General features: G+C 44.0%; 1 protein-coding gene and 1 long non-coding RNA gene across 5 annotated transcripts in view; one reads left to right on the forward strand and one right to left on the reverse strand.

Moving 5' to 3' along the window:
* LOC143836011 (uncharacterized) overlaps positions 1-23,559 on the forward strand; it is a 177,806-nt gene that overhangs the window by 50,877 nt on the left and 103,370 nt on the right. The window lies entirely within an intron of this gene.
* Positions 1-23,559, reverse strand: part of LRRN2 (leucine rich repeat neuronal 2) — a 178,512-nt gene that overhangs the window by 699 nt on the left and 154,254 nt on the right. The window contains exon 2 of the mRNA XM_077334668.1: positions 1-3,063. This exon is cut by the window's left edge and continues 699 nt beyond it. Coding sequence (XP_077190783.1) covers positions 650-2,800 — 2,151 coding nt within the window. The 5' untranslated portion in view covers positions 2,801-3,063 and the 3' untranslated portion in view covers positions 1-649. The remainder of the gene's footprint in view (positions 3,064-23,559) is intronic.

Raw genomic sequence — 23,559 nt, forward strand, 5'->3', positions numbered from 1 at the left:
AAATAGCCTTAAAATTAAGCTCTTGGGTTGAGATCCAATCCACGCTTCCCCTTGATGTGGCTGATGGAAAAGACTCCTCTTTTGTTTTGAGGGCCATTGTTATCGCTGCTTCGTAAGCCAGATAAGGCTGCCTTTCCTTCCAAATCCCCTTCTTTGAGGCTTTCCTCAGAAGGCAAATCATGTGGCCATGAGAAGAGGCTTGGTGGATTTGGTTCTGGATTCTCCATGGCAATACATACGCACGCACACACACAAAGATAGCCCCAAAGGGAAAGGCCTTTTTGTATTTCCACAGGACCAGCAATTTGCTGGGCAAAAAAAGTACATTGGTTAACAGGCTGCCAGAGGATCTTCCGGCTGCCTGTCATGAGCAGAGGGATGTTCAGATGCCAAGCTTGGTGCTTTCAGCTCATGCGACCTTCTCTGGACATGTTTTCTTTATAAAAATAGATTGTCTTGGCATGAAAGACAATCCATTTGAGATCACTGGTGATATATATGGGCATGAGGATCACCAAACCATTGTCCTCTCCATCCTCCATGGTTATTGTTTTCATGGCCGACCTTTTTTATCATTTATATTTGGTAATTTAAAAAAATCCACCAGGTCTTCTGGCCCACCCTCCCTGGAATAACAAAGTAAAACCTTTCAAGAGTCCAGCAGTGTTGCTTGTACCTCCACAGCCAGAAGCTTCTCACTCCTCCTTCCTCGATCCCAGTATTTGACGAAGGGTGGATACACCACACGCACTGAAGATGTGCCTGTTTTCCACAACATGCAGGTCCCATGGCTTCCAGCCTGTGGCTTGAGTAAGCTCAAACCATAGTTGCCTATAAGGCTTATACACAGCAACAACATGCAGAGAGACAACACAATCAGTAGGCTCTGCCTGCTTCCGAGGTATCGATTTTGAGCCTCTCTAGTCCTGGCATTGACACAAGCCACCTTACTCTGCAAGTCTATGAAGGCGACATGAAGGCAAGCCCAGTATTCTGTGTCATGGTGGAGTCGTGTGATATTGTACATGTGAGTGCCTATTGGGATACGAGCCATGTTGGTCATATCTAAGTTGGGACTGAAGCTGGACCATGTGAGGTTAGAAGAAACTGTGTTGAGGTGAGGTTTCCAGGCAACCAGAATATGGTAGGCCTGGACTTCCTTCACTAATAGCTCCAGGGCATCCTCGCTGAAGGGTAAAGAACTGTTGACCATCAGAATTATGCTTTTGGTATCTGCACCAATGAGGTTTTGAGCCATACATGTGTAGAGCCCAGCCTCTTGCGCTGTGACCTTGCGGATTTCCATTGTCCCTTCAGGATACACTTTAAATTTCCCATCGTCTGAGTATGGCAACAACTTACGACCTGATGGTGTGACCCAGTATATCTCTGGTTCTGGTTCTGCCAGAGCTCTGCAGTGCAGAGAGATGGACTCTCCATCTACCACCTCTAAATGTGAAGGAAAGCTTTTGTCAGAGATGAGGGGCAGGCACCTGTCAGTCATTTCCCTAAAAGGGACATCTCGGATGTGCTTTTTCTTTAGGTCTGGAGGCTCTGCACATAACGTGGACTGTGGCTCAATGAAACGTATGTGGTTCTCAGTACTGTTGACCCATCGGATGACACAGTCACAGCGGATGGGGTTGCTATGGATGCTGATTTCCTGCAGATTGGGAAGGGACTCCAGTGTCTGCTTATGCAAGGCACTTAGGGCATTGTTGTTCAGCATGAGGGTTTCCATCTGGGGGAGGTGGTGGAAAGCACTGGGGTGGATGTACGACAGTTTAGGGTTGTTGGTCACATCTAGTTTGGTCAGTTCAGGAAGGTTGATCAAGGCAAACTTGTCAATAGAAACCAACTCCTCCATGTTGTTGAGTCCCAGTTCCTTGAGGTGGAGCATATTTGTGAAATCACTCTGCTTAACCCTCTGAAGTGGATTTTTGTTCAGATCCAAGAATTTAAGACCAGGGACTTGCTGTAGTGCCTTCTTAGGGACATTTAGTAGCTTGTTGTCATAGAAAGACAGACTTTCTAGACTTCTCAAGCCTTCCAGTGCATAATTTGAAATCTCCCTCAGGTTCATTCCTGCTAGAACCAAACTCCTCAGATTTGATAGGGCCCTGAAATTCATATCCAAAATGGCATCTACTTTGTTGCCTCCAATCATGAGGATCTCCAGACTGGGCAGTACTTGAAACCAGCGACTGTCAATTGTCCTCAGGCGGTTGGAGTTGAGGTGAAGCCGAAGGAGGTTTCCAAGGCCTAGGAAGGCTTTGGGAGAGATCCTGCGTATTTGATTGTGGTTAAGATAAAGCTCCTGAAGAGTGACCAGGCCCAGGAAACTATTATCAGGCAATTCAATCAGTTGATTCTCTTCCAGGTGAAGGCTCAGCAACTGGGGCATGTTTTTCAAGCCAAAGTCCAAAATGTCAGAAAAGCTGTTCTGTGACAAATCCAGTTCAGTCAGATTTTTCAGATAGTCCAGCTCAGTCTGCTCAACCTTGGCAATATTGTTACTTTGCAAGAGAAGGATCTGAGTCCCCTCTGGCAAGCTTTCAGGCACTGTGGAGATGAACAAATCATTACAGTCAACTGTGGCTGCCTCCCTGTATACAGACCTGGGTGTGTACCATGGCCTGATCTGGCAGACACACTGCAGTGGGCATTTGACTTTCCAGGGCACAACAGGAATTGCAGTGGTAGTTGCCACACAGATGAGAAGCAAGTTCAGTTGGAAGTGTCTCATTTTCAGCAGGCAAGTCCAACTTCCATGTAAGGTGAAAGCTTTTACAGGACACATTTGGACCTCAGCACAGTCAAAATAGAATGGTGTCAGAGCAAACAACAAACAGCCACTGCTCTTTAACCCTGGATGGTTCCTCCAGATGTGGTTGTTCCTGAGTGAGAATATTGTGCTAGGGGTAGGAGACTCCCCCAGCTGAAGAGGTCATAATGTGCCAAATGGCGTCTGGCTGTCTAATCAGAGCTTCTCCTTTTCTTCCTCCAGAAGTGATTCATTTTTTCCCTTGCTTGCATTGTTGAGGCTTCTTCTTGAAGTTGCACCTGAAATAAATGAAACAAGGTATTTTGTGTGAGAAAAGAAATGTACAGGTAGCAACATATCAAAGTAAAAAAATCAACACAGCATCTTGGTAATTCTGTGATTAGGTTGGTTATCTGAAATTAGACCACCCAGCATGTGCATTAACTTTTAAAAACTGCTGGGCATGGACAGGCATGTTTCTGTGTGTCCTGATCTGGCTTGTGGGGCTGTGGATGTTCGGCCAGAGAAGTAGGAATTCTAGGAAGCAACCAGCATCCCCAGGAGCTTCAGGGGTAGGGCAAGGTATGGAAATGTCACTGGGTTCCATGCCAATATTGCATCCAGACAATAAACCTGGATGTGCTGTCATTGCACCAACCAACATTCTAGAAACTCAGTGGTGTTACTGAGTAGTTTTAGAACATTGGTCAACATCACGTCTGGGTATTTGCATGGACATGGTCAGCATGTGGTGCAACATTATTTCTGCCCCCCACTGTACTTTATGTCATTCCAAGGGGCAAGGGTGAGTGGAGTGTGTGTGCAAGAAAATGCCAACCCCTATGGCACTAGAGCACTATTTTCCTGATAGATATTGGTTATCAGCCCGAAGAAGGAAAAAAAATACCTTGCAACATGCCATTGAGGCTAATACCAGCTTGATGACAACTATTTCTATTTTAAAAAGGAGAAAGAATGACACCCAGCTCCCTGACTCAAATTAAAACCAGCATATTTCTACCCCTTACCAGCTGACTTTTGACAGAGTACACATTAAGAGATCTGGTCATGGATTCCCAACATAACAAATTGTTTGGCTTTTAGAATTCAATAAATGGTACAGGCAGTAGGGCAAATCATAGATACTGCCGTGAAGAAATCTGGGTAAATCAAGAGCCACCTTCTCCCTGTACACAGACTGGAGAACAGACTGTGTCTTCAGATCACTGTTATAGTCAATAGTCCAGCAGTGTATTTATGATGGTTTTAGAAGACTGTTTCCTTAGCTCCTATTCTTCCAGTGTTTCTCTTCTACCAGAAATTCTCATGATATCATCCTCAGCTGGGTTAATAGAAGGAGGCCACTTGAGAAATTGCATCAGGCCTTCAGTGATTAACCTAATTCTGGAACACTCAATGCAGCCGGTCTACTTTCTTGCCAATGAAACTTATGTGAGCAGTAGATAAACACTGCTTTACGCAGGACACTGACTGCTCTTTTAGTTTCCTAAAACTATGGTATCTAGTAATTATTTCCTCAAGCTACAGAATCTAGTACTTAGCAGACAGAAGTTCTGCATATTCATTTACTGAAAGGTCTTAATAAAAGGTACCAAATTGCATTAAAAATAGGTATTTGGGTAAAATTAAACAAATTAATAGACAAGGCCAGATGGGTACCAATGAGTCATGGGGCAGTCTCACAGCTGATGCCAACAGCTCTTCAGTGGTTCATTAACAATATGTAGGCCAAACATGTTGGTCTGTATGCTGGAGAATAAATGGAAGCATTGGCTATAAATACAGTAGTGCTAGCAAACTAGCAAGGAATGATTTTAATCTTCTGGTACATTCAGTAAGACTTTAACTTGGGTCCTATGGTACTGTTCCCCTGCAGCAGGAGCAGCTTCTCTGATGGAATATCTTTTCTGATCTATTCTTTTCTATTTCTGTCCATTCAAGTCTGCATCTAAGCTGTACGTTCACAATAAAACCATACATTAGAACAGCTGTCCCCAACCCCCAGTCCGGAGACCGCTACTGGACCGGTCCGTTGATCAGTCGGTACTGGGCCACGGCTCCTCTTCCTCCTCCCTGGCTGCTGCCTTGGGGGCTTCCCTGACACTCTGCCGCCAGCTCACCTTTGGTGCTGTCCGCCGGCCGCCATGACTGGGCTCCTCCTCGGTGTGGCGCTGCACAGCTGCTGCTGGCAGAGCCCCACAGTGGGCGGTGGGAAGTCAGGGGCACCGGCGGGAAAGCAAGTGAAACAGGGGCTGAGGTGGCGGTGGCAAAAGATTACCCCCTCCCCGGGCCTTAGTAAAATTGTCAAGTGTTGACCGGTCCCCGGTGATAAAAAGGTTGGGGACCACTGTCACATTAGGCAAGTTAAGCCAATATAGAAAGAACTAAGGACTAGCACTTAGAATAGGAGTGACCAGGGTCAGAGGAGAATATATATGATGCAGAGTCTGTTTCTATATCAAATTGGAGCAAGTGATACAGATTATTCAAAATTATTTGAAATCATTATTGCCATTAAGTAACAGAACTGTAAATCAGAATTGTGCAAAAACCTGTGTTATGGTATATTGTTTAGAAATCAGCTTAAACAACTTCATACAATGTCTTGTAAACACAGAATAATATGGCTTTCCCCTCTAGGACAGATGAGTATACACCACACAAAAACTGAAGAAAATCCATATACCATGCTATGAATAGAAAGGGTAGAACCCTTTGGGGGGAAAAGGCAAATATAAATATTTCAGAGAAGTGAATGAATAAATAAAATAGAGACAGCAATGTGTATCTAAGTAGAGGAGTATGGTCTTGCAAAAGGGCAGGATATCAAAAATTGTGATAGGTCCTAAAGAAATGCAAGTGGAACAAATTAAGTGAAAAGATTTTTGCTGCAGTCTACTTCCCATCACAGCCACCTGCCCTCAGAGAAATCCTTAGAATCAGAAGAAAGAAACTTCAATGGGATATTATGCCATGGAGTCTAATTTCCATAAGGCCAGTCTAGGTTAATTGTTCTCTGTCACCTGGAGATCAACTGTAATATTGGCAGATCTCTGGCAACCCTACCACTTATGGTCCTCCTGGTTTTCAGGAGTCACTTTGCATTGGGGGTTAAGAACAAAGAAAAAGCCCTGCTATTACCTTGTTCTATTCAATTTCTAGGCACAATGGCCAATTCTAATATCAAGTCAAACCACAGTTACCACAAGCCAGGTTTTGCCAAACTGCTTCAAATCATGTTTTCATTTGTCACGACCTGTCAATACAGATATCACATTTATGTTGCAATATAGGTTCCTTAGCCATGGCTTAATATGATTCTGAACAGAGCCCTTATTCTAGCAAAATCCTAAGGACAATAAATCAACATTGAAAGGACTGGATGCCAACCAAGAGATTTCCTCACTCAGTGTATCCCAGCAAAAATAGAGGAGAGAAGGTATATACACTCATAACACTTGCCTCTTCTGTTGAGGGTGATGTGCAAGGGCACGATTGTGTGCTCACTCCCCTCCTCATGCTTTTCAGAGTACAGGCTGCAGGCAAGAGCTCTATTGGCAGTCTGTGAGTAATGTACTAGGTTATTCCACTGGCAGCTTAATCAGAGAGAGGCCTCCTGCCTGAGAGGAACACGTCCTCTTTTGGAAAATCAACTTGCCGATTGACAGTCTGCCTCTGTGATTCTTCTGAAACTTTCACAGAACACATTTTGCTGATAAGAGAGGGAAACTCAGGGCCAGGTTTCACAAAGCACCTGACATGTGCTGCATTGTGGATAAGTCTGGACTCACCGAGTACATCAGGAGAATCTCATTTTAAAAAATGCTCATTCACCCAGTGTCATGAGGGAGAGCTGTGAGGTGAGTGAAGGAGCTTCCTGTTTCCCTGCCACCCTGCTTTTGCCCTTGGAAAAGGAGATGGAGGAGCTTTCTGCCCTTATTCTCCAGCGACACAGGAAGGGCACATGGGGCTAGAAAAAAAGGGGTGGAAAGGTAAAGACCTGAGAATAAAAGGCTGGGGATCCACTTCTTCCATTGACACCAATAGGAAATAATATTGAAACAGAATTATAAAAACAAATCAATAATAATGAAAGAAACTATAATGAAACAAAACCATATGAAACAAACCCAGTAACAAAACAGCCCCCTTTGGAATTAATAATAAAAATGAATGCAATGAAACAAAGCCCCACGTGCAGTGTCACACTGTATTGAGACGAGGAAGAAGAAAACAAATCTAAAATTCATAGAGCCAAACCAGATAAGATGTTTCCAAGCAGCTTTTAAAACAGCAGGCCCAGGGGATTGTGATTCTTATGAGGGTGTTGGTTGTCAGGTCCCCCAGTCCCACCCTATGCTGCTTTCTTGACCTAAAACACCCCCACAGAGCTGATGTTTGCCCTCTTGTGACAAGTCTGGGCTAATCTGGAGTGAACATGGTCTTAGAAATGGATGGACTGGATGGGCATGACTTCCAATTAGAAACCCCTGTTTAGTTCAGATGATAGCCCTGAGCTACTATTGGAAGAGTACTTGAAGCAAGAGATACTTCAACCTTGTTCTGAGCCACAGCAGGTGAAACTAGAGGTAAAACTGGACCACAGATCTTCCAGTTGCAAGAGGGTCTTCTGTGACTAAGTGTTCTTCTGTACAAACATACTCCCTACACACAGAAAACTGGGATGCCAGGGAAGAGGCATACAAATAAACAACCTGAAACATTTTGGAAGAAGAAGAGTAGGTTTTTATACCCCACTTTTCTCTGCCTCAAAGTGGTTTACAATTACCTTTCCTTTCTCTCCCCCCAACAGGCACATTGTGAGGTAGCTAAGGCTGAGAGAACTGGAGCTGGCCCAAGGTCTCCCAGCTGGCTTCATGTGGAGGAGGAGTGGGGAATAGGACTCAGTTCTCCAGCTCAGAGTATGTTGCTCTTAGCCAATACACCCCACTGGTTGAAGTCAGCAATCATCTAAATTGCTGTCCAGGATCACTTTCCAATTTTAACAAAACTGAAGGTTTCTTATTAATTTTTCTTGAAGTAGACTGAAGGCAGAGGAAGCCATTTTCATGATAGAAAAGATTATGAAAGTCCATCAGAAGGATATAAAAATCAGTATAGCCCACTTTTCCTTTAGCACTGTTCCTCTGAGAGACAGTATGATAAAAACCAAAATACTTTGTGGAAGGCAAAGCCATAAACGCAAAGGATCTATTTGTATGCAAGTCTGGCCACAAGGTAGTGGCTCCTTTTATCAAGTGAACAAAGAGGCTAGGAACCAAACTGCCCTTGGAAGCCTCATCCAATTTTTCTGGAGTGCATGAAAGGTGAAGAGCAGTGTTGCCAACTTCCAGTTGGTGTCTAGAGATCCACTGGATTGACAATTGATCTCTACACTACAGAGATCAGTTGCCCTGGAGAAAATGGCTGCTTTGGAAGGTGGGCTCTATGACATTGGACCCCACTGAGGTCCCCCCACCTAAGCTCTGCCCATTTCAGGCTCCATCCCCAAATCACTAAGAATTTCCCTACCTGCAGCTGCCAACCCTAAATCTGGCAACCAAATAGTCACTTTACATTTCATTTATAATCTCTAAAATCTCACTGGTAGTTTTGCTTTGCAAATCACATAGAGCTTCTGAATTTGGCTCTTCCCCTTTCACTGCTTATAAATTTAAGGGTAATCATTATGGAAAGAGATATTCAAATAGATCTGAAAAGAAAATGCTAAGCTTTTCATTTTGGGCACGGAGTGTACAATGAGGCCAAAACAAACAAACAAAAAAGTGCCCAAGGAACTATTATTGAAATTGCACAGTATATAATACATTGCCTAATATTTACAACATTGCAGGATTCTTTGTCCTTCTAGAGAGGAGGATCCTCCCATGAGTGAAGGAAGGCTGCTTTCTTCCTTGAATTGGGTGTAGAAGAGATGCAAGTGTTGATCCTAGGGGTGCCAAATTTGTGACAAAAATGCCACTTAGTTGGGCCAGGCCATGACTGCTACTAAATGTAATGCAGGTGCAGGAGATATAAACTATATGAAGGACACAGGCAAACCCAATCAACAATATTAGTTATTACTCAAAATAAAGGTAAAGGTAAAGGTATCCCCTGTGCAAGCACCAAGTCATGTCTGACCCTTGGGGTGACGCCCTCTAGCGTTTTCATGGCAGACTCAATACGGGGTGGTTTGCCAGTGCCTTCCCCAGTCATTACCGTTTACCCCCCAGCAAGCTGGGTACTCATTTTACCGACCTCGGAAGGATGGAAGGCTGAGTCAACCTTGAGCCGGCTGCTGGGATTGAACTCCCAGCCTCATGGGCAAAGCTTTCAGGCGGCTGCCTTACCACTCTGCGCCACAAGAGGCTCTTATTACTCAAAATACAAACATGCTTAAACAGCACTTCCTTCAAGTATCTCCCTCGGGCCCCCTTCCCACTTCCACCACTCATCGCTCATTAGAACAGGGACAGCATACAGGGACATAAAACACAGCCTCTATCATCTGGCGAGAAACATAATAATGACCCATTGCTCGTGGGCAGATAAGAACTCTGAACCAGCCAGTTCTGGCCTGCGGCCGCTTTGCTTTCTGTCAAGCATTATTTGTCAGGGAAAGGAATCATCTAGCGTGGGCACTGCTCACGTGAATGCTTGTGAGTAGAAATGGGTGAGTGGAAATGGCAGCCAGAGCCACAAAATCTTCTGTCTGGGCAATCTGTCCAATGGCTTTTATAAATTTTGTACTCTGTGTGGTGATTTAGGAGCGACGAACTTTGGGACTCATCTTTTCTTCTACCAATAGCTTTGTTGCAAACACAGGATGCGACTAGACTGAGGTCCAGGCAGGGAAGGTGGGAGGAGCACAGCCTTCTAGCCATCAAGGGTGCGGAATGGCAGGTGCCTGTCACTTCCAGTTAATTATTCTGTGCTCATCACTCGTGATTACTAGTGATTCCTTGTCTGCCATTCACTGTTAACAGCCGTACAGCACATGGGCTAGTCAATTCTTCCTATGGATTTATCAGTTTTACCTAATACAGGAATTGGAGAGGTAATTGGCTGAGGGCCCAAGGCTTGTCCCTGCCCTGGCAAACTCCTTTCAGCTGGATTTCTGCTTCACGGTGCTGTTCACAGGCAAGACAGACACTCAGCAGATAAAGCCTCCCCTGACACTGTAATATTTGCTGAAGTTCTGCAGGTCATGTAGCTGTTAAAGCACAGGAGCAGCCCTGCCAGAAAATAAAGCAACTCTCAGCACAGCAAAGAGTATGAAACCCAATACCTAAATATGATATACTGGAAATATGGTTCCACTATCTCCACATTCAACACTCTTCAAAAGTAGCACAGCACTTTACTTCCTCATCTGTTGCTTGTAAAAGCCAAGTCAACAAGGACTGGGCCCTACATATCTGAGCTTTGTGCTCAGCAAGGCCCATTATGCATGGGGGGAATAGCGCACATTCGGGGTGGAATGGCAGCGACTAAAATCACCGATAACGCACGGAGCCGGCTGCAACCGGCCGCAGATTTGGTGCATGCCGCCGTAAAAAAGTGCAGCTTCTGGGTGACCGGGGCGCAACCAGAAGTGGCACCGGGCTCACCGTGTGCATAATCGGTTACTCTGGGTTTTGCCGCCGTTGCGTCCCGACCCGTGCATAAGCGGTTTGCTTCGCTTCTTCCCCCTCCGCGTTTTCCATGTGACCCGAAATCGCCGTTTCGGCGGCCATGCATAATGGGCCCAGGTGTGAATCTGCTGGTGATCCCTGGCCTATGAGAAGTATACCTGGCCTCAACCAGGGCCAGGGCCTTTTCAGTCCTGGCCTCGACCTGATGGAATGAGCTCCTGGAAGAACTGAGGGCCCTGATGGAGCTTGTGCAAGGCCTGCAAGATGGAGCTCTTATATCAGGCATTTGGTTGAGGCTGGGTGGCAATAAGATTGATGGCCTCTCCTCAGTTCGGTCAGGACATCTGACTCTCCTCCCATTACATCTGTTCCCCTGAGACATCAGATGGGGTGCTGTTGAACAGAGTGGCAGGGAGGCAGTTAGTTGGTCATTGGACTTAGAAATGTCTTAGTTGTGGATGGTTATATTTTATTGTGGGGCTTTTCATGTTGTAACCCACTGCAAGCCAGTTTGCTGGGAGCAGCGGGTAATAAATCCAATAATAATAATAATAATAATAATAATAATAATAATAATAATAATAATAATATCTAAAGCAGCTTTGAGGCAGCTTTTTTGTAAGAATATACACTTCCACATAATGTATCACACAAAATTGCAGCAAAAGGCCATGGGAAACTGTGGAGAGAGCTGCATTTTGAAACCTGTCGAGTGAAAGCAGCTTGGAGTGCCTGCATGCTAGGCACACAAGGCCTAGCCAAAGGGTAAGCAGGTCATGTGCTGTGCTATGGTTCAGCCGGCACTCCATAAACTATTCCTTAGGGAAGGGGCTGTAGCCCAGTGAAAAGAGCACAGGCTCTGCAAACCGAAAGTCCCAGCTTCAGTCCATGCCGGCATCTCCATCTAAAGAGCCTGGGGAGAACCATTCTCTGCCAAAAGCATGGAGAACTACTGGTAGTTCAGACAGCAATTTCGACCACTTCTTTCCATACAAACCATCCTGTACTTTCGAAAATAGTTCTGTGCTGTCACTTCCTGTGCTGTGGGAGTGTCTGGGCAATGTCACTTCTGGTGACATGTGACTTCTGCGGGCACAGCAGGAAAGTGGGTCTGCTGACATCATTTGAGGCATTTCTCAAAGCCTAAAGAATGTTTTAGGGCGTTCTCAATGTAAAAACGCTGAGGAAGGGTGTTCTAAATAGCTCAAGGCAACATGGTTCTTCTTCTTCATAACTATCCTATGAGGTAGACATGGCTAAGAGAATATGGTTGTCCTGGTTCCTAGATTCCGCCAAGAAGGCAAAGCCGATCCACAGCTGATTCGCATGTATAGTATGATGCAAAAACCTCTTTTACATAGTTGCCAATGTCATATCTCTCTAGTTATCCTTAACACTATTTTGCTTTCTTATATATTTGGGAAACAGTCTCCTGGGAGGAGACTGTCCGGAGCCCTGTCCGTCCAGGTCCACCCTGATTGGCCCTCCCCCTCCAGCTCCCACCCTCCCTCCTTGCCTGCTACAAGCCTTGGGGCTGCGGCCTCCATTGTCACCCATGAAGAAAGAGGCAGCAACAGGGCTTTGCAGCCCACAGGTACACTCCTGCTGGGAGGGAGCAAGGGGGGGGGATTTGGAGCCTCCCTGTGGGCCACAAAGCCCTGTCACCACAGGCGGGGTGGGAGGGGGGGCTTTCCACTCCCTTTAACCTGCTTTGTGGGGCAAAGGGAGCCACGGCCACCCTCTCAAGCCCTCCTGCCGCCCCTTTCAAAGCCCATTTTTAAAATGGGCTTTGATACTAGTTTTTAATATAATGTTACATCAAATATAATATTTTAATATAATCCAGCACAAATCATAAAACATCATTGTAAGATCCAAAACCATAAAAATAAGGATTTTGATCACGGCTTAACCCCAACAAAATATGCAAGATGCAAATGCAACAGACTTAGAAAATCAAAATCAGCTTATCATATAATACCTCAAATAGCATAAAAACCAGACTGTATATCTTCCTTATAGGAGAAAGTCTGATGAAAAACAGCCACTTTGATTGCTCTTCGAAAAGCCTAGAGTGGGAGTAAGAGCCTACAAGCTCCCACAATACGAATTCTGCCTTCCTGGCTGTGCAATGTCTTTCTCACAGCCATGAACTGAAGCACTTGTACTGTAACTAAACAAAAGCATTAGCATTCACTGTGCCTCGGAACCTTAAGGGTCTATAATTGCTACCAAGTGACATCTTAATTGGTTGCAACCATGCAGCAGAGAGAGCTTGGGTAAAGAGTGGAGATGCCCTATTTTCCCCCTCTTTCCTTTCAGCTTGTCATTCCTCACCTTCTCCCTGACCTTTTATCCACACGCCAGCCTAGGAGTGGGAGTTCTGCAGCCCAGCTTTTATGAGAGTGTTGTGAGCGAAGGAAAACTGGGCAGCCAGGTGTCTGGCTTTGCTTTCATTTCTTTCTGCCCATCTGAGGACCACTGAAGCACTTGATGGGCTGTGAAAAGGCCCATGACAAACACCTTAGACTCTTCCAATGAGTTTTTATTTTAGTGAAAAGCAGCTGGAGAAAGCAGAGGGAAACTTGCACAGGCCCATAAGTACCAGTAAGGTAAGTATCTGCAAGTGTAAATAGCAGCTCCAGTCTCAGAAAATTGGTGTTGGGAATATGGTGCTGTGCAGAAAGGATTCCAATTTTCTTTCTGCTGGCACCACAATGCCAATCAATTCCTTTTCCCCCCTCCTCAGCAGCTGTTAACAAGCAAACAAACAAATCCTTGCAGGGAAATGTGAACATGGATTTTTTTTACTTCACATCCAATTTGGCCCTTGGTCCCATGCCACATTTACAAAGCACAAGGCTGGGGCTTGAGAGCTACTGAAATTACAAGAACAGGATGTTGTATTCTTGGACGGAAGGGGTATGGGTCCAAATCCTGCTTTGACTGCTGACCAGTTGGGTTATTTCAGTTCCTCATCTGTAATAGCAATATGTATCTGTTTACATCATTTGCACTTTGCCTTTCTCACCGGATTCACATCACATGGTCATTGTCAAGATAAATGGACCATTTTGCTTTTGCTTTCTCAAACAGTTGAAAAGCCTTTATGCTTGGAGGTTTAAGCTGCTTCCTGGATTTCTGTGCTGCATCATCAACCTACTTTCTACCCCCAGCCCTTCCCACCAAGTACTTCCATTGCGCCATGCGTGTGTTGTTTGCCTCGCAGTCCTTTCCCTCCTGTCTTCCAAGAGATCCATACACTCTCCACATCCGGCAGTCCTGCTGCTTTGAACATATTGTGGGTTCGATGCAGCCAATGCAAAGAGGCCAAGGCATTTCAGGTTGCTTCAAGCTGTACCTTTTCCTCAAGAGCTATTCTGACATTTCAGCTTTCTTTGGTTCTTTATAACTACGGCAGGGAGGGGAAGGAGAAGTTTTTGGCAATAATGGGAAAGCCAAAAGGTTACATCTCTACATTGTTTGTATTAAAAAATACAAACAATGTGCACTTTTAAACATAGCTAACTCAATCTTGTTTTATTATGTATTTCTGTATTAAAGTATTGTTAGGACACTTTTTTGCTCCAATTTCTGCCAGCAGCTCTTCGGGCCTCACTTTTTATGCTCTTGCCTCCTACAGAGTGACTATTGGGGAAAAACCTCAAGCTGGTAGACATAATAAACAAATATATTTAGTAGTTGTTGCACTGCAATAATGTGGCTTACAGAAGTGCCTTGTTCCTTAGTGTGGTAACTGTTAAACAGAGGATCTGTCCCAGGATAATGTTAAATGGCTAGACAGGGTAGTCAAACTGCGGCCCTCCAGATGTCCATGGACTACAATTCCCAGAAGCCTCTGCCAGCATTCGCTGGCAGGTCATGGTGCAAGCCTGTTTCTCTTTTTTCTTGCATTTTACAGTTTTCTCTTCTCGCGAAACGAAGATCATCATTCTAACATCCCCTTGAACACATGCAATATTGCTACTATTAGGAGCATATATGTACCATCTTGCACAGATCTGCACCCTGAAGGTGACTGCATTTTTTAAACTAAAAGTGCTACTGATGATAATAGAACTTAAGCCCAATTGCCACACTCAGTTTAGAGAAACTACGCTGATGATATTTCTAGCACGTTCACATGATCAATATTTCATCTGACTGTGCCCCTTCAGTATGGTGAGACCTGACATTTCCACGACTCAGAGATCCATCAGTGTTCCCCAGGATCTATACACATTTATGAACCTGTGCATACTTGCTTGAGAGGAAGTCCCATTGTACTCCCTAAGATTTATATCAAGTCCCATCTGGCTATGTAGAAAAGCACTGAAAGAAAGTAAACAGGAATCCAGTGGCACCTTAAAGACCAGTCAGTCTTGGTTTCAGCATAAACATGGTGTGGACTTTGTCAGATGCATTGTGGTGGCTGCTCTCCTATTCCTTTTTGCTGCAGTTATCAATTATCCCACTGGAATTACATTGGAAGAAAGGTTAACCCAGTGTGTGTGTGTGTGTGGGGGGGGAATGGGGGAAAAACATAGATGGAAATCAAGCCATGCTTCCACAGAAATTGCTTCCATTTGCTTCTAAACTTCTTTTACTTGGAAGAAAGTCCAGCTGAATTCAATGACACTGACTTGTATGCCAGTGCTCTTAGGGCCCAAGTGCCAGGAAGACACCATTACAATGGCAAATAGGGGATACAGAACCAGGACCTTGTCTATTTGTGGGGGACCTCATTATGAACCAGAGTGTCTGCAGACATCATCTGCAAGCTCTCCTAATTCCTCCTAAGTAGTATTTAATAGAGTTTCCATGAGATGGCTGTATCTCTTTATTTAATCATCTCAAAATTGTGGGGTGAGGAGGAGCCCAAATGCACTCACTGAGAGGTTGCTAAGGTCCAATCTGTCTTTTCTGCGGTAGACAGAATGTGCTTGTGCCCTACTCATCAAATGTTTCACTGAGAGAAGGAGAGCTTTAATTACAAAACAATTGTGGGCAGGTGGGATTAGGAGAGCTTGTTTGTGAAACGGGAGAAAATAAAAAGTCAAATTCTGTAGTCACAAAGATATCAATTTGGGAGGAAGATAGCAGGGGGTAGCTGGGATAAACACAGATACATAGCAGATGAACCATCCCCACTCTCTGCCTAAAGGACCAAACTCGACACAGTATTTTGCAGTGGTAGCAAAGAATTACTGCCTTAACGCCCCATCCAGTGACTAAGGGCACCATGCTTGCCCAGGAACAGATCGCAGGCCCTCAGCAACCAGCAAGTTCAGCTTCTCAAACAGCACTGCGTGTTCCTGTGATATTTTGTTCCCGTTGTCTGCCTCCGCAAATATAAGAGCAAATTGTATGAAGGGTTTCCTGATATTTCTGTTTTCAAGTTGAGTGATTGGTGAATGCCCTGTGAACACTTTACCTTTGTGTGGGCCTGGAGACCTCGAATTACAACTGATCTCCAGACAGACCAGTTTCCCTCAAGGAAATTTATCACTAGCTTGGAGGTTGAACTGCATCACATCCCTACTGCGTTCCCTCCTCTCCCCAACCTTCACCCTCCCCCTGCTCCATCCCCAAATGTCTAGGAATTTCCCAGACTGGAGTTGACAACACTACCCCTGTGCCACATCCTACAGTACATGGCCCCACCCACTAAAGCAGGGCAAGTGTTTTTTGTTGGTCTAGTTTTTAGTTAAGGTAGCCAGATCCACAGAAGACAAGAGGCTCCCGTAGCAGAAGGAACTGCAACACATCCACTTGTTCTCTCCATAAGCAGTAGCTGCCAAATTGACCCAATTAAAAAAAGATCTCGTTCTGCTTTACCTTTCATTAAACTAGTTCCAACACCCCCATTCACATGTAGCACCTTGTATATCAAGCAAGGCTGATCCTGTCAGATTTCAGAAACTAAGCAGAGTTGATTGACCCTGGCTAGTATTTGGATGGCAGACCTCCAAGGATTTGGGTGGAAGTTCATCTAAGGAACACTAGGGGTCACAATGCAGAGGTAGGAAATGGCAAGCCACCACTGGATATCCCTTGCCTGGCTACCAGGAAGTTCTCCTGGCTATACCACACTTGTATACTACCTTGTATTGTGACTAGTTGCATAGACTAGGCTTTTTCAACCAAGCTTTCATGAAACCCTGGGGTTTCTTGATGGGACTGGAAGGCTTTCCTGAATGGATGGGAATGAACTAATTTTTTAAATATATCTTTCATACTTTGTCAAACATTTATTGGGTGATATGGCCTTACATAATCATGTCAACCTGTCCCTCCTCCCAAAATGGCCAACGATGGGCCTGGAGGGGGTGGCAAGTGGAGGGACCCCGGGTGGTCATGTACACAGCTATGCTTCCCAACCATATTCTGCACGATCAGACCACTTCTGGGGTTTCTCAAAGCCTGACAAATGTTTCAGGGGATCCTTAATGGTAAAAAAGTTGAGAAAGGCTGACATAGACTAAAGGGCATAAGTGTATGTGTAGCTGAATCTCAGGTTTAAAGACTCTCTCACCACACTGTGAAAAAAATTTCAGACCATATCAGCTCTAGACTCTGTTGGTTTGATACTGAAAAGAAATTCCAGCCCTCTGGAAAATAGCGATACAGAACAATAAAAAGCTATTTACATACATTTTAGAGCTTCTTCACCCTGGGCTTTGTTCTCACCAACCACAGCAGGAGATATGACTGTTCACAAGCGCAGGGTGGTCAAACTCATTAGTAGTGCATTTCCTGTTCATCTCACAAAATAATGACTGAAGCTGTAACATTACAGGAGCTCGGAAAATACAGCTAATGGATCGCATATTTATGTAGCATTTCACAGAAACACCCGCACAGAGTCCCATCCCTCATCTATCAGAGAGAGAGGGAGAGAGAGCTATCCCAGGATTTACAAGATAAAGGAGAGGCATATAGCTCTGGTCCCTTCCAGCCTCCCCTTTTCTCTAGCTTAGCTGGTGGAGGAAAATTCATAGTGAGAGTCAAAGGCCGGGCCTTTGATGTATTAGAGATTAGTTTGAATACCCACCCACACCAAACCTCTGCGTGTGCTAATATCATTGATTGTGATTGCTTTTGTACTGCATCATATCTATAGCAGCCTTATCAACACAGATCAAATAGACCAGCACTCATCATTTTGTTTGCTTGTGTACATGGAGGTCTACTTAATTGCTTACTAGCTGAGCAAAGTGAAGTACTTTGGTTTCACTATTTACTCATTTGGCATTTTGGTTGCCAGAGTGCTTGGGACAATATTGGCCTTTAATCATGACGCTGGGTACACATGTATAGGGCACAATCCTATATTTTAAATTTGAATATTAAGGTAGTTCAGTCCTTCTACCTGTTTCCAAAGGAAGGTGCAAAATGCAAAATACAGTATCTCCCTTGAAGACTGAGTTATGTGTACACTCAGAGAAGAATTCTGTATTTCAAAGAAGAATGCCCAGCTAGACAATGATTTTATTTTGGGGAGGGGGGAACAAATTGGTAAACCACTATGCATTGAGAATCTTAATTTCTCACAGCTAGATGAGATGTTTCAGATCCTTGACTGAATCATTTGACTGATTGCATTTCTATGACGAACAGCTATGGGGGCACCAAACTGTGTTGGGTCAAAACAATGGAGGGGGGGGCTTAGTAATTTTCTGTGCACTGTTTCCTGTATATTTTCCCCACCTAATTTTTGCTGTAGTATGGAAAACATAGCTTAAACCAGTGGTCCCCAACCTTTTTATCACCGGGGACCACTCAACGCTTGACAATTTTACTGAGGCCCGGTGTGGGGGGGTAGTTTACTCCTCTACTCTCAACCACTGCCCTAACGATCTCTGATCGCTATGGTAATGTTTAAACATCCCTTCAAAGTAAGATACAGACACGCCACAACAATTAACATAAGGAACATTTTATTTTAATGGAAATTTTAACTCATGACAATGACAAATCAATGGGAACCCTGAGCTTGTTTCTCTGCAACGAGATAGTCCCATCTGGGAGTCCCAACGTCATATGCAACAATTTACACCAGGGAAAGCACACAAGGAAAAGATTAGGGATCTGTGATAATGGAGTTCCCTTCCCTGAGTGACTGCATCAGGGCCATCTAGGGTTACCAACCTTCAGGTGAATCCTCAGAACTCCTGGAATTACAACTACAGACATCAGTTCCCTTGGAGAAAACGGCAGCTTCATAAGGTGGGCTCAATATTATACTCCACTTTCTAAACTCTGCCCTCCCCAGGATCTCCACTGATATGCAGAATATCCCAACCCAGAGTTGGCAACCCTAGAATAGTCAGTTCCCCACAACCTTTCAAGATTTCATAATGGGGAGACGAAATGACAACATAAGTGACCAAAGCATGTTAATATATTATGTGACAATTCTAGTTCCATTCAGAAGCCGAAGATTCTTTTTGTTTTTATTCCTCCATGGTTGGAACAGAACTGCTATCATAACTGGCCTGTTTAAGCATCAGTTGTGTATAAATGGTGAAAATGTAAAAAAAAAATTGCATTAAAATGCTGTAAAAGAAACCAATGGGAAAATTTACCAAAGGATGTAACAAAATGATCTTCCCACTCATGCACAACATCAAAAAGAACACATCCCATATCTGTATAGCTCTAGTTATATTGAGAAAGCTGGCGGGGTATTGTATTGGGTTGTGTGAGGATCGCTTGGATCAGGGATGACTGGGTTTAGATTCCCACTTAAGCCATGACAATTACTGATAGAGATGTCAGTCCCCAGGTGGTAACTGGGGATCCCCCTGGAATGACAGGTCATCTCCAGACTAAAGAGATCACTTCCCTTGGAGAAGATGACTTCTTTGGAGGGTGGACTCCATAGCCTTATATGCCACTGAGGTCCCTCCTAGCCCCAAATCCTGCCCACTTCCAACCTCACTCCCAAAGTCACCAAGATATTTCCAAATCCAGAGCAGGCCATCCTAGTTACCAAGATTTTTTGAGCAAGTCATTTTCTCACAGTTTGAGCTATTTTACAGCTGTTCAAGATAGATTACCCCAAACAAACTGTCCAGGACTGGTTGGGGAAGGAGTGAAAAGACACAGATAAGATAATGAAACACTTTATCGATGGTCTGTCTGTGGAAACACTCTGCTGCTTACACTACCAAATCCTTAAGTTAGCATCACTTTAAAAAACACTTTCAGCTCAACTAATTAAAGAATTTAGAATTGATTAAACACCCGCTTTTTAATCAATTAGTTAATCAATCACAGTTAAATAAATAAATGTGCATAAAGTTTTCAATAATGGCATGTTTTTGAGATATTGATCTGTAAGATAACTTTCATTCCTCCTTACATTCTTAGATTGAAAAACTGTCTAAAGTATTTTATATTTTTATTACCGTATAAGGACCAAAACAGACTAAAAAAAAGAATGTATGTCTTTTACTTTCAGTATCATCTGTTAGCTTTTGGCCACTCTTATGGATTAATGCATGGACCTATCTCCCCAGTTTCCCATCCTTGCTGGCCATTATCTTCTGTTCAATCCAAACAAGTCTTTCAGAAGCCTCAGTCATTTTTCCAAATGTTCAGCACCTTCATCAGAGGGACAAATGTTCACTTAAAGCATGTTCTGGTTTAGGTGCAAACATAAGGATGGCACTTTCAAAGTTCTGGGATAAGTGCCTGGATGACATTTGGGTCTGTGTAGGCAGAAGATGTCATAAACTCTAGCTGACATGGAGCTGAGGTCTGCTGAAAGTGGTTCCCAGTAACACTGTCCTGCCACAGTGCAAATGCCTTTCTCATTGAGACACAAGGCAGAGTACACAGTGTCGATCAGTGGCAAATGTCAATTATAATAATTATGCTAGACACTAGGATGGATTAATATTTATCTCATTTATTTAGCAAATTTTTATTCTGCCTTTCAAGGGAATTTGAATGAGGCAGTCTAAAAAATAAAACAAAACATTAAAAGTTAATAATCAAAATCTAGCATTAAAAGGTAGTCTTTTAGATCTAGACATGGCAATACAAACAAACAATAAAGATAGACTAAGGGGCAGCTTAAAAATAGCAGTTTTATACTAAAAGCATCCAATTCGGGTGTTTAAGGACCTCTTAATAAACAGCTTGGGGAAACAGAAATATCTTGGTCTGGCACCTAAAAGATAGTAGAGTGGGTATCAGGCTAACCTCAAGTAGAAGGTGATTTCATGAAAAGGTGGTCCTTCAAGTATCCTGCCCTAAAACCATTTAGGGATTTATAGGTTAGAAACTGGCTGCGAAAGTTGGACCATAAGGAAGGCCGAGCATCAAAGAATTGAGGCTTTTGAACTCTGGTGCTGGAGAAGACTCTTGCGAGTCCCTTGGACTGCAAGGCGAACAAACCGGTCAGTCCTAGAGGAGATCAACCCTGACTGCTCTTTAGAAGGCCAGATCCTGAAGATGAAACTCAAATACTTTGGCCACCTCATGAGAAGGAAGGACTCCCTGGAGAAGAGCCTAATGCTGGGAGCGATCGAGGGCAAAAGAAGAAGGGGACGACAGAGAATGAGGTGGCTGGATGGAGTCACTGAAGCAGTAGGTGCAAACTTAAATGGACTCCGGGGAATGGTAGAGGACAGGAAGGCCTGGAGGATCATTGTCCATGGGGTCGCGATGTGTCGGACACGACTTCGCACATAACAACAACAAGGTTAGAAACAGCACTTCGAATTTTGCCCAGAAAGAAATGGCCACCCAGTGTAGATCTTTCAGCACCAGGGTTATATAATCCATGTATTTCATTCCTGACAGTAGCCTGGACAGGCTGAGGTTTCTGGCCAGTTTTCAAAGGAAGCCACATGTAGAGAGCATTGCAGTTACCTACCCTGAATGTAATTATAACATGGATTACAGGACAGATCATGTATTTTTTAGGAACAGCAGCCATAGGTGGTGTATCAGTTGATAAAAGGCACAATATGCTACGAAGGAGACAATGGGCCTCTAATTGGAGGTCACAATCCAGCAGTACCTCCAATTGATGAACCTGTACCCTCAGGGGGAGTGCAACCTCCTCCAGTCTTCCTCTTCCAATTCTTCTTCTTCAGTCCTCCAGCAACTTTGTCATTGATCACCTCAGTTTTTCCCCAAAATGAGTTATAGTTTATTTTCCCTCATCTATTCAAGCCAGCTTGGTGTAGTGCGAACTTCTAATCTGGGGAGCCGGGTTTGATTCTGCACTCCCTCACATGCTGCCAGTTGGGTGACCTTGGGCTCGCTACAGCACTGATAAAGCTGTTCTGACTGAGCAGTAAAATCAGGGCTCTCTCAGCCTCACCTCCCTCACTGGGTGTCTGTTGTGGGGAGAGGAATGGGAAGACGACTGTAAGCTGCTTTGAGCCTCCTTCGGGTAGAGAAAAGCGGCATATAAGAACCAACTCTTCTTCTTCTTCTTCTTCTTCTTCTTCTTCTTCTTCTTCTTCTTCTTCTTCTTCTTCTTCTTCTTCTTCTTCTTCTTCTTCTTCTTCTTCTTCTATCAACTCTAAGGGCTGTTCCGGACAACCAGCAATGTAGCTACATCTGAGCGCTATTATAAAGTGCTGCAATCAATAGCGGCAGGTCTTCGTAATGCACACAGCCGGTTTTCTCAGAAAAAAGGCTCTCCCACTAGCGCTGTTCTTGTAATGCACAAGTTTCTAGTCTCACCGAAATCGCAACAAAGGAGGCAATATTTTTCTGTGCTTCCTCCCGCCCCTGGCCGTCAATCAAAAAGAACAACCAATTAACTGTTGTGTTCATGCTTCCCTTTAAAAACTGTTTTTTAAAAACCTGAAAACACCTGTAGCAACGCATATTGTTCATTCGATGTATCAGAAAGACCTTTTTCGCTGGTGTAGGAGCTGGCACTTAATCATTTGCACGCTCTTAAAGTTAAAAAAAAATCCCCTCCCCCCCAGTGCAATTTCTGGCCGACATTATGGGCAGTGTCCAACAGGGGGCTGTATTGTGTTCGGAAACTTTACAGACCATTGCTTGTGGAGGGATTTTAGCCAAAGAAGCATCGCTTATTCGTTGCTTTTTCTGGTTTAAGGGGGGGGGGGAAATGATGATCGTGACGCCAGAAGCTCGGGTGCGAGAGATTAGGGTGGGACATGCTTGCTACCACTATATTGAGAAAGCACATGTCTTTTTCAGATGTGTTGCAGGTTGTTCTCAAGAGTCTAGCATTTTTTTAAAGGGAGAATCCACTTTTGTGGATTCCCCAAAAAGCGCTACAAAGAAGCAATTTTTTCAGGAGTGTTGCAGGAGTGTTGCAGATTGTGTACGACGTCGTGTATAATGTTTAAAAAATAGTGTTACTTCAGCAACATTAATGCTGTGCAGAATGGCCCTAAGCACCTATTCAGGAATCCCACAGTCCCACCTGATTCAGCTGTTAAAGAAAAGCAGAGTTTTGTGTCATCTGCATATTAATGGCACTTTACTCCAAATCCCCCTGATGATCACTCCCAGCAGTGTCACGTATATATTCAACAGCATGGATCCCAAAATAGAACCCTGAGGGATCCCTTAGCATAAATACCATGGAGTCAAGCATCAGTCTCCTAACACCATCTTCTGCAGCTAGCCAGTCAGGTAACAGCAGTGGTCAATAGTGTCAAACACCATGGAGATGTCCGGATGAATTAACAGGGACACAGGAAAATCAATAGAGAAACACTAAGGACTGAGCTGTATTATCCGTTTGCTCATTGGATGTACTATCCTATTCTCTATGCCTTACTTTTATGCCTACGTATATTCTGCAGTTTTAATGTACCATGTCTAATATTCTATGCTTTCTCTGCTGTAATCCTAATCCTAGTCTATTGCTTGTTGTATGTTTCATCTTATTGATTGCATCAATTTACATGGTGTTATTTGCCTTGAGTCTCAGTGAGAAAGGTGGATTATATAAATAAAGCAAATAAATATACCTATTCTGTGCTTCAGCCAGACCTTGGCTGCCTGGGAGATTTTCTGCAAAATCAGCCACTACTTCTCCTTGCAGTCTTGCCCGATCAATCAAATAGATTTGTTTGCATTCCAAAACTAGCATCAATAGGCTATCCCTCACCCCAGATGAGATTCAAA

Source organism: Paroedura picta, chromosome 4, assembly GCF_049243985.1.
Source record: "Paroedura picta isolate Pp20150507F chromosome 4, Ppicta_v3.0, whole genome shotgun sequence".
Lineage (NCBI taxonomy): Eukaryota > Metazoa > Chordata > Lepidosauria > Squamata > Gekkonidae > Paroedura > Paroedura picta.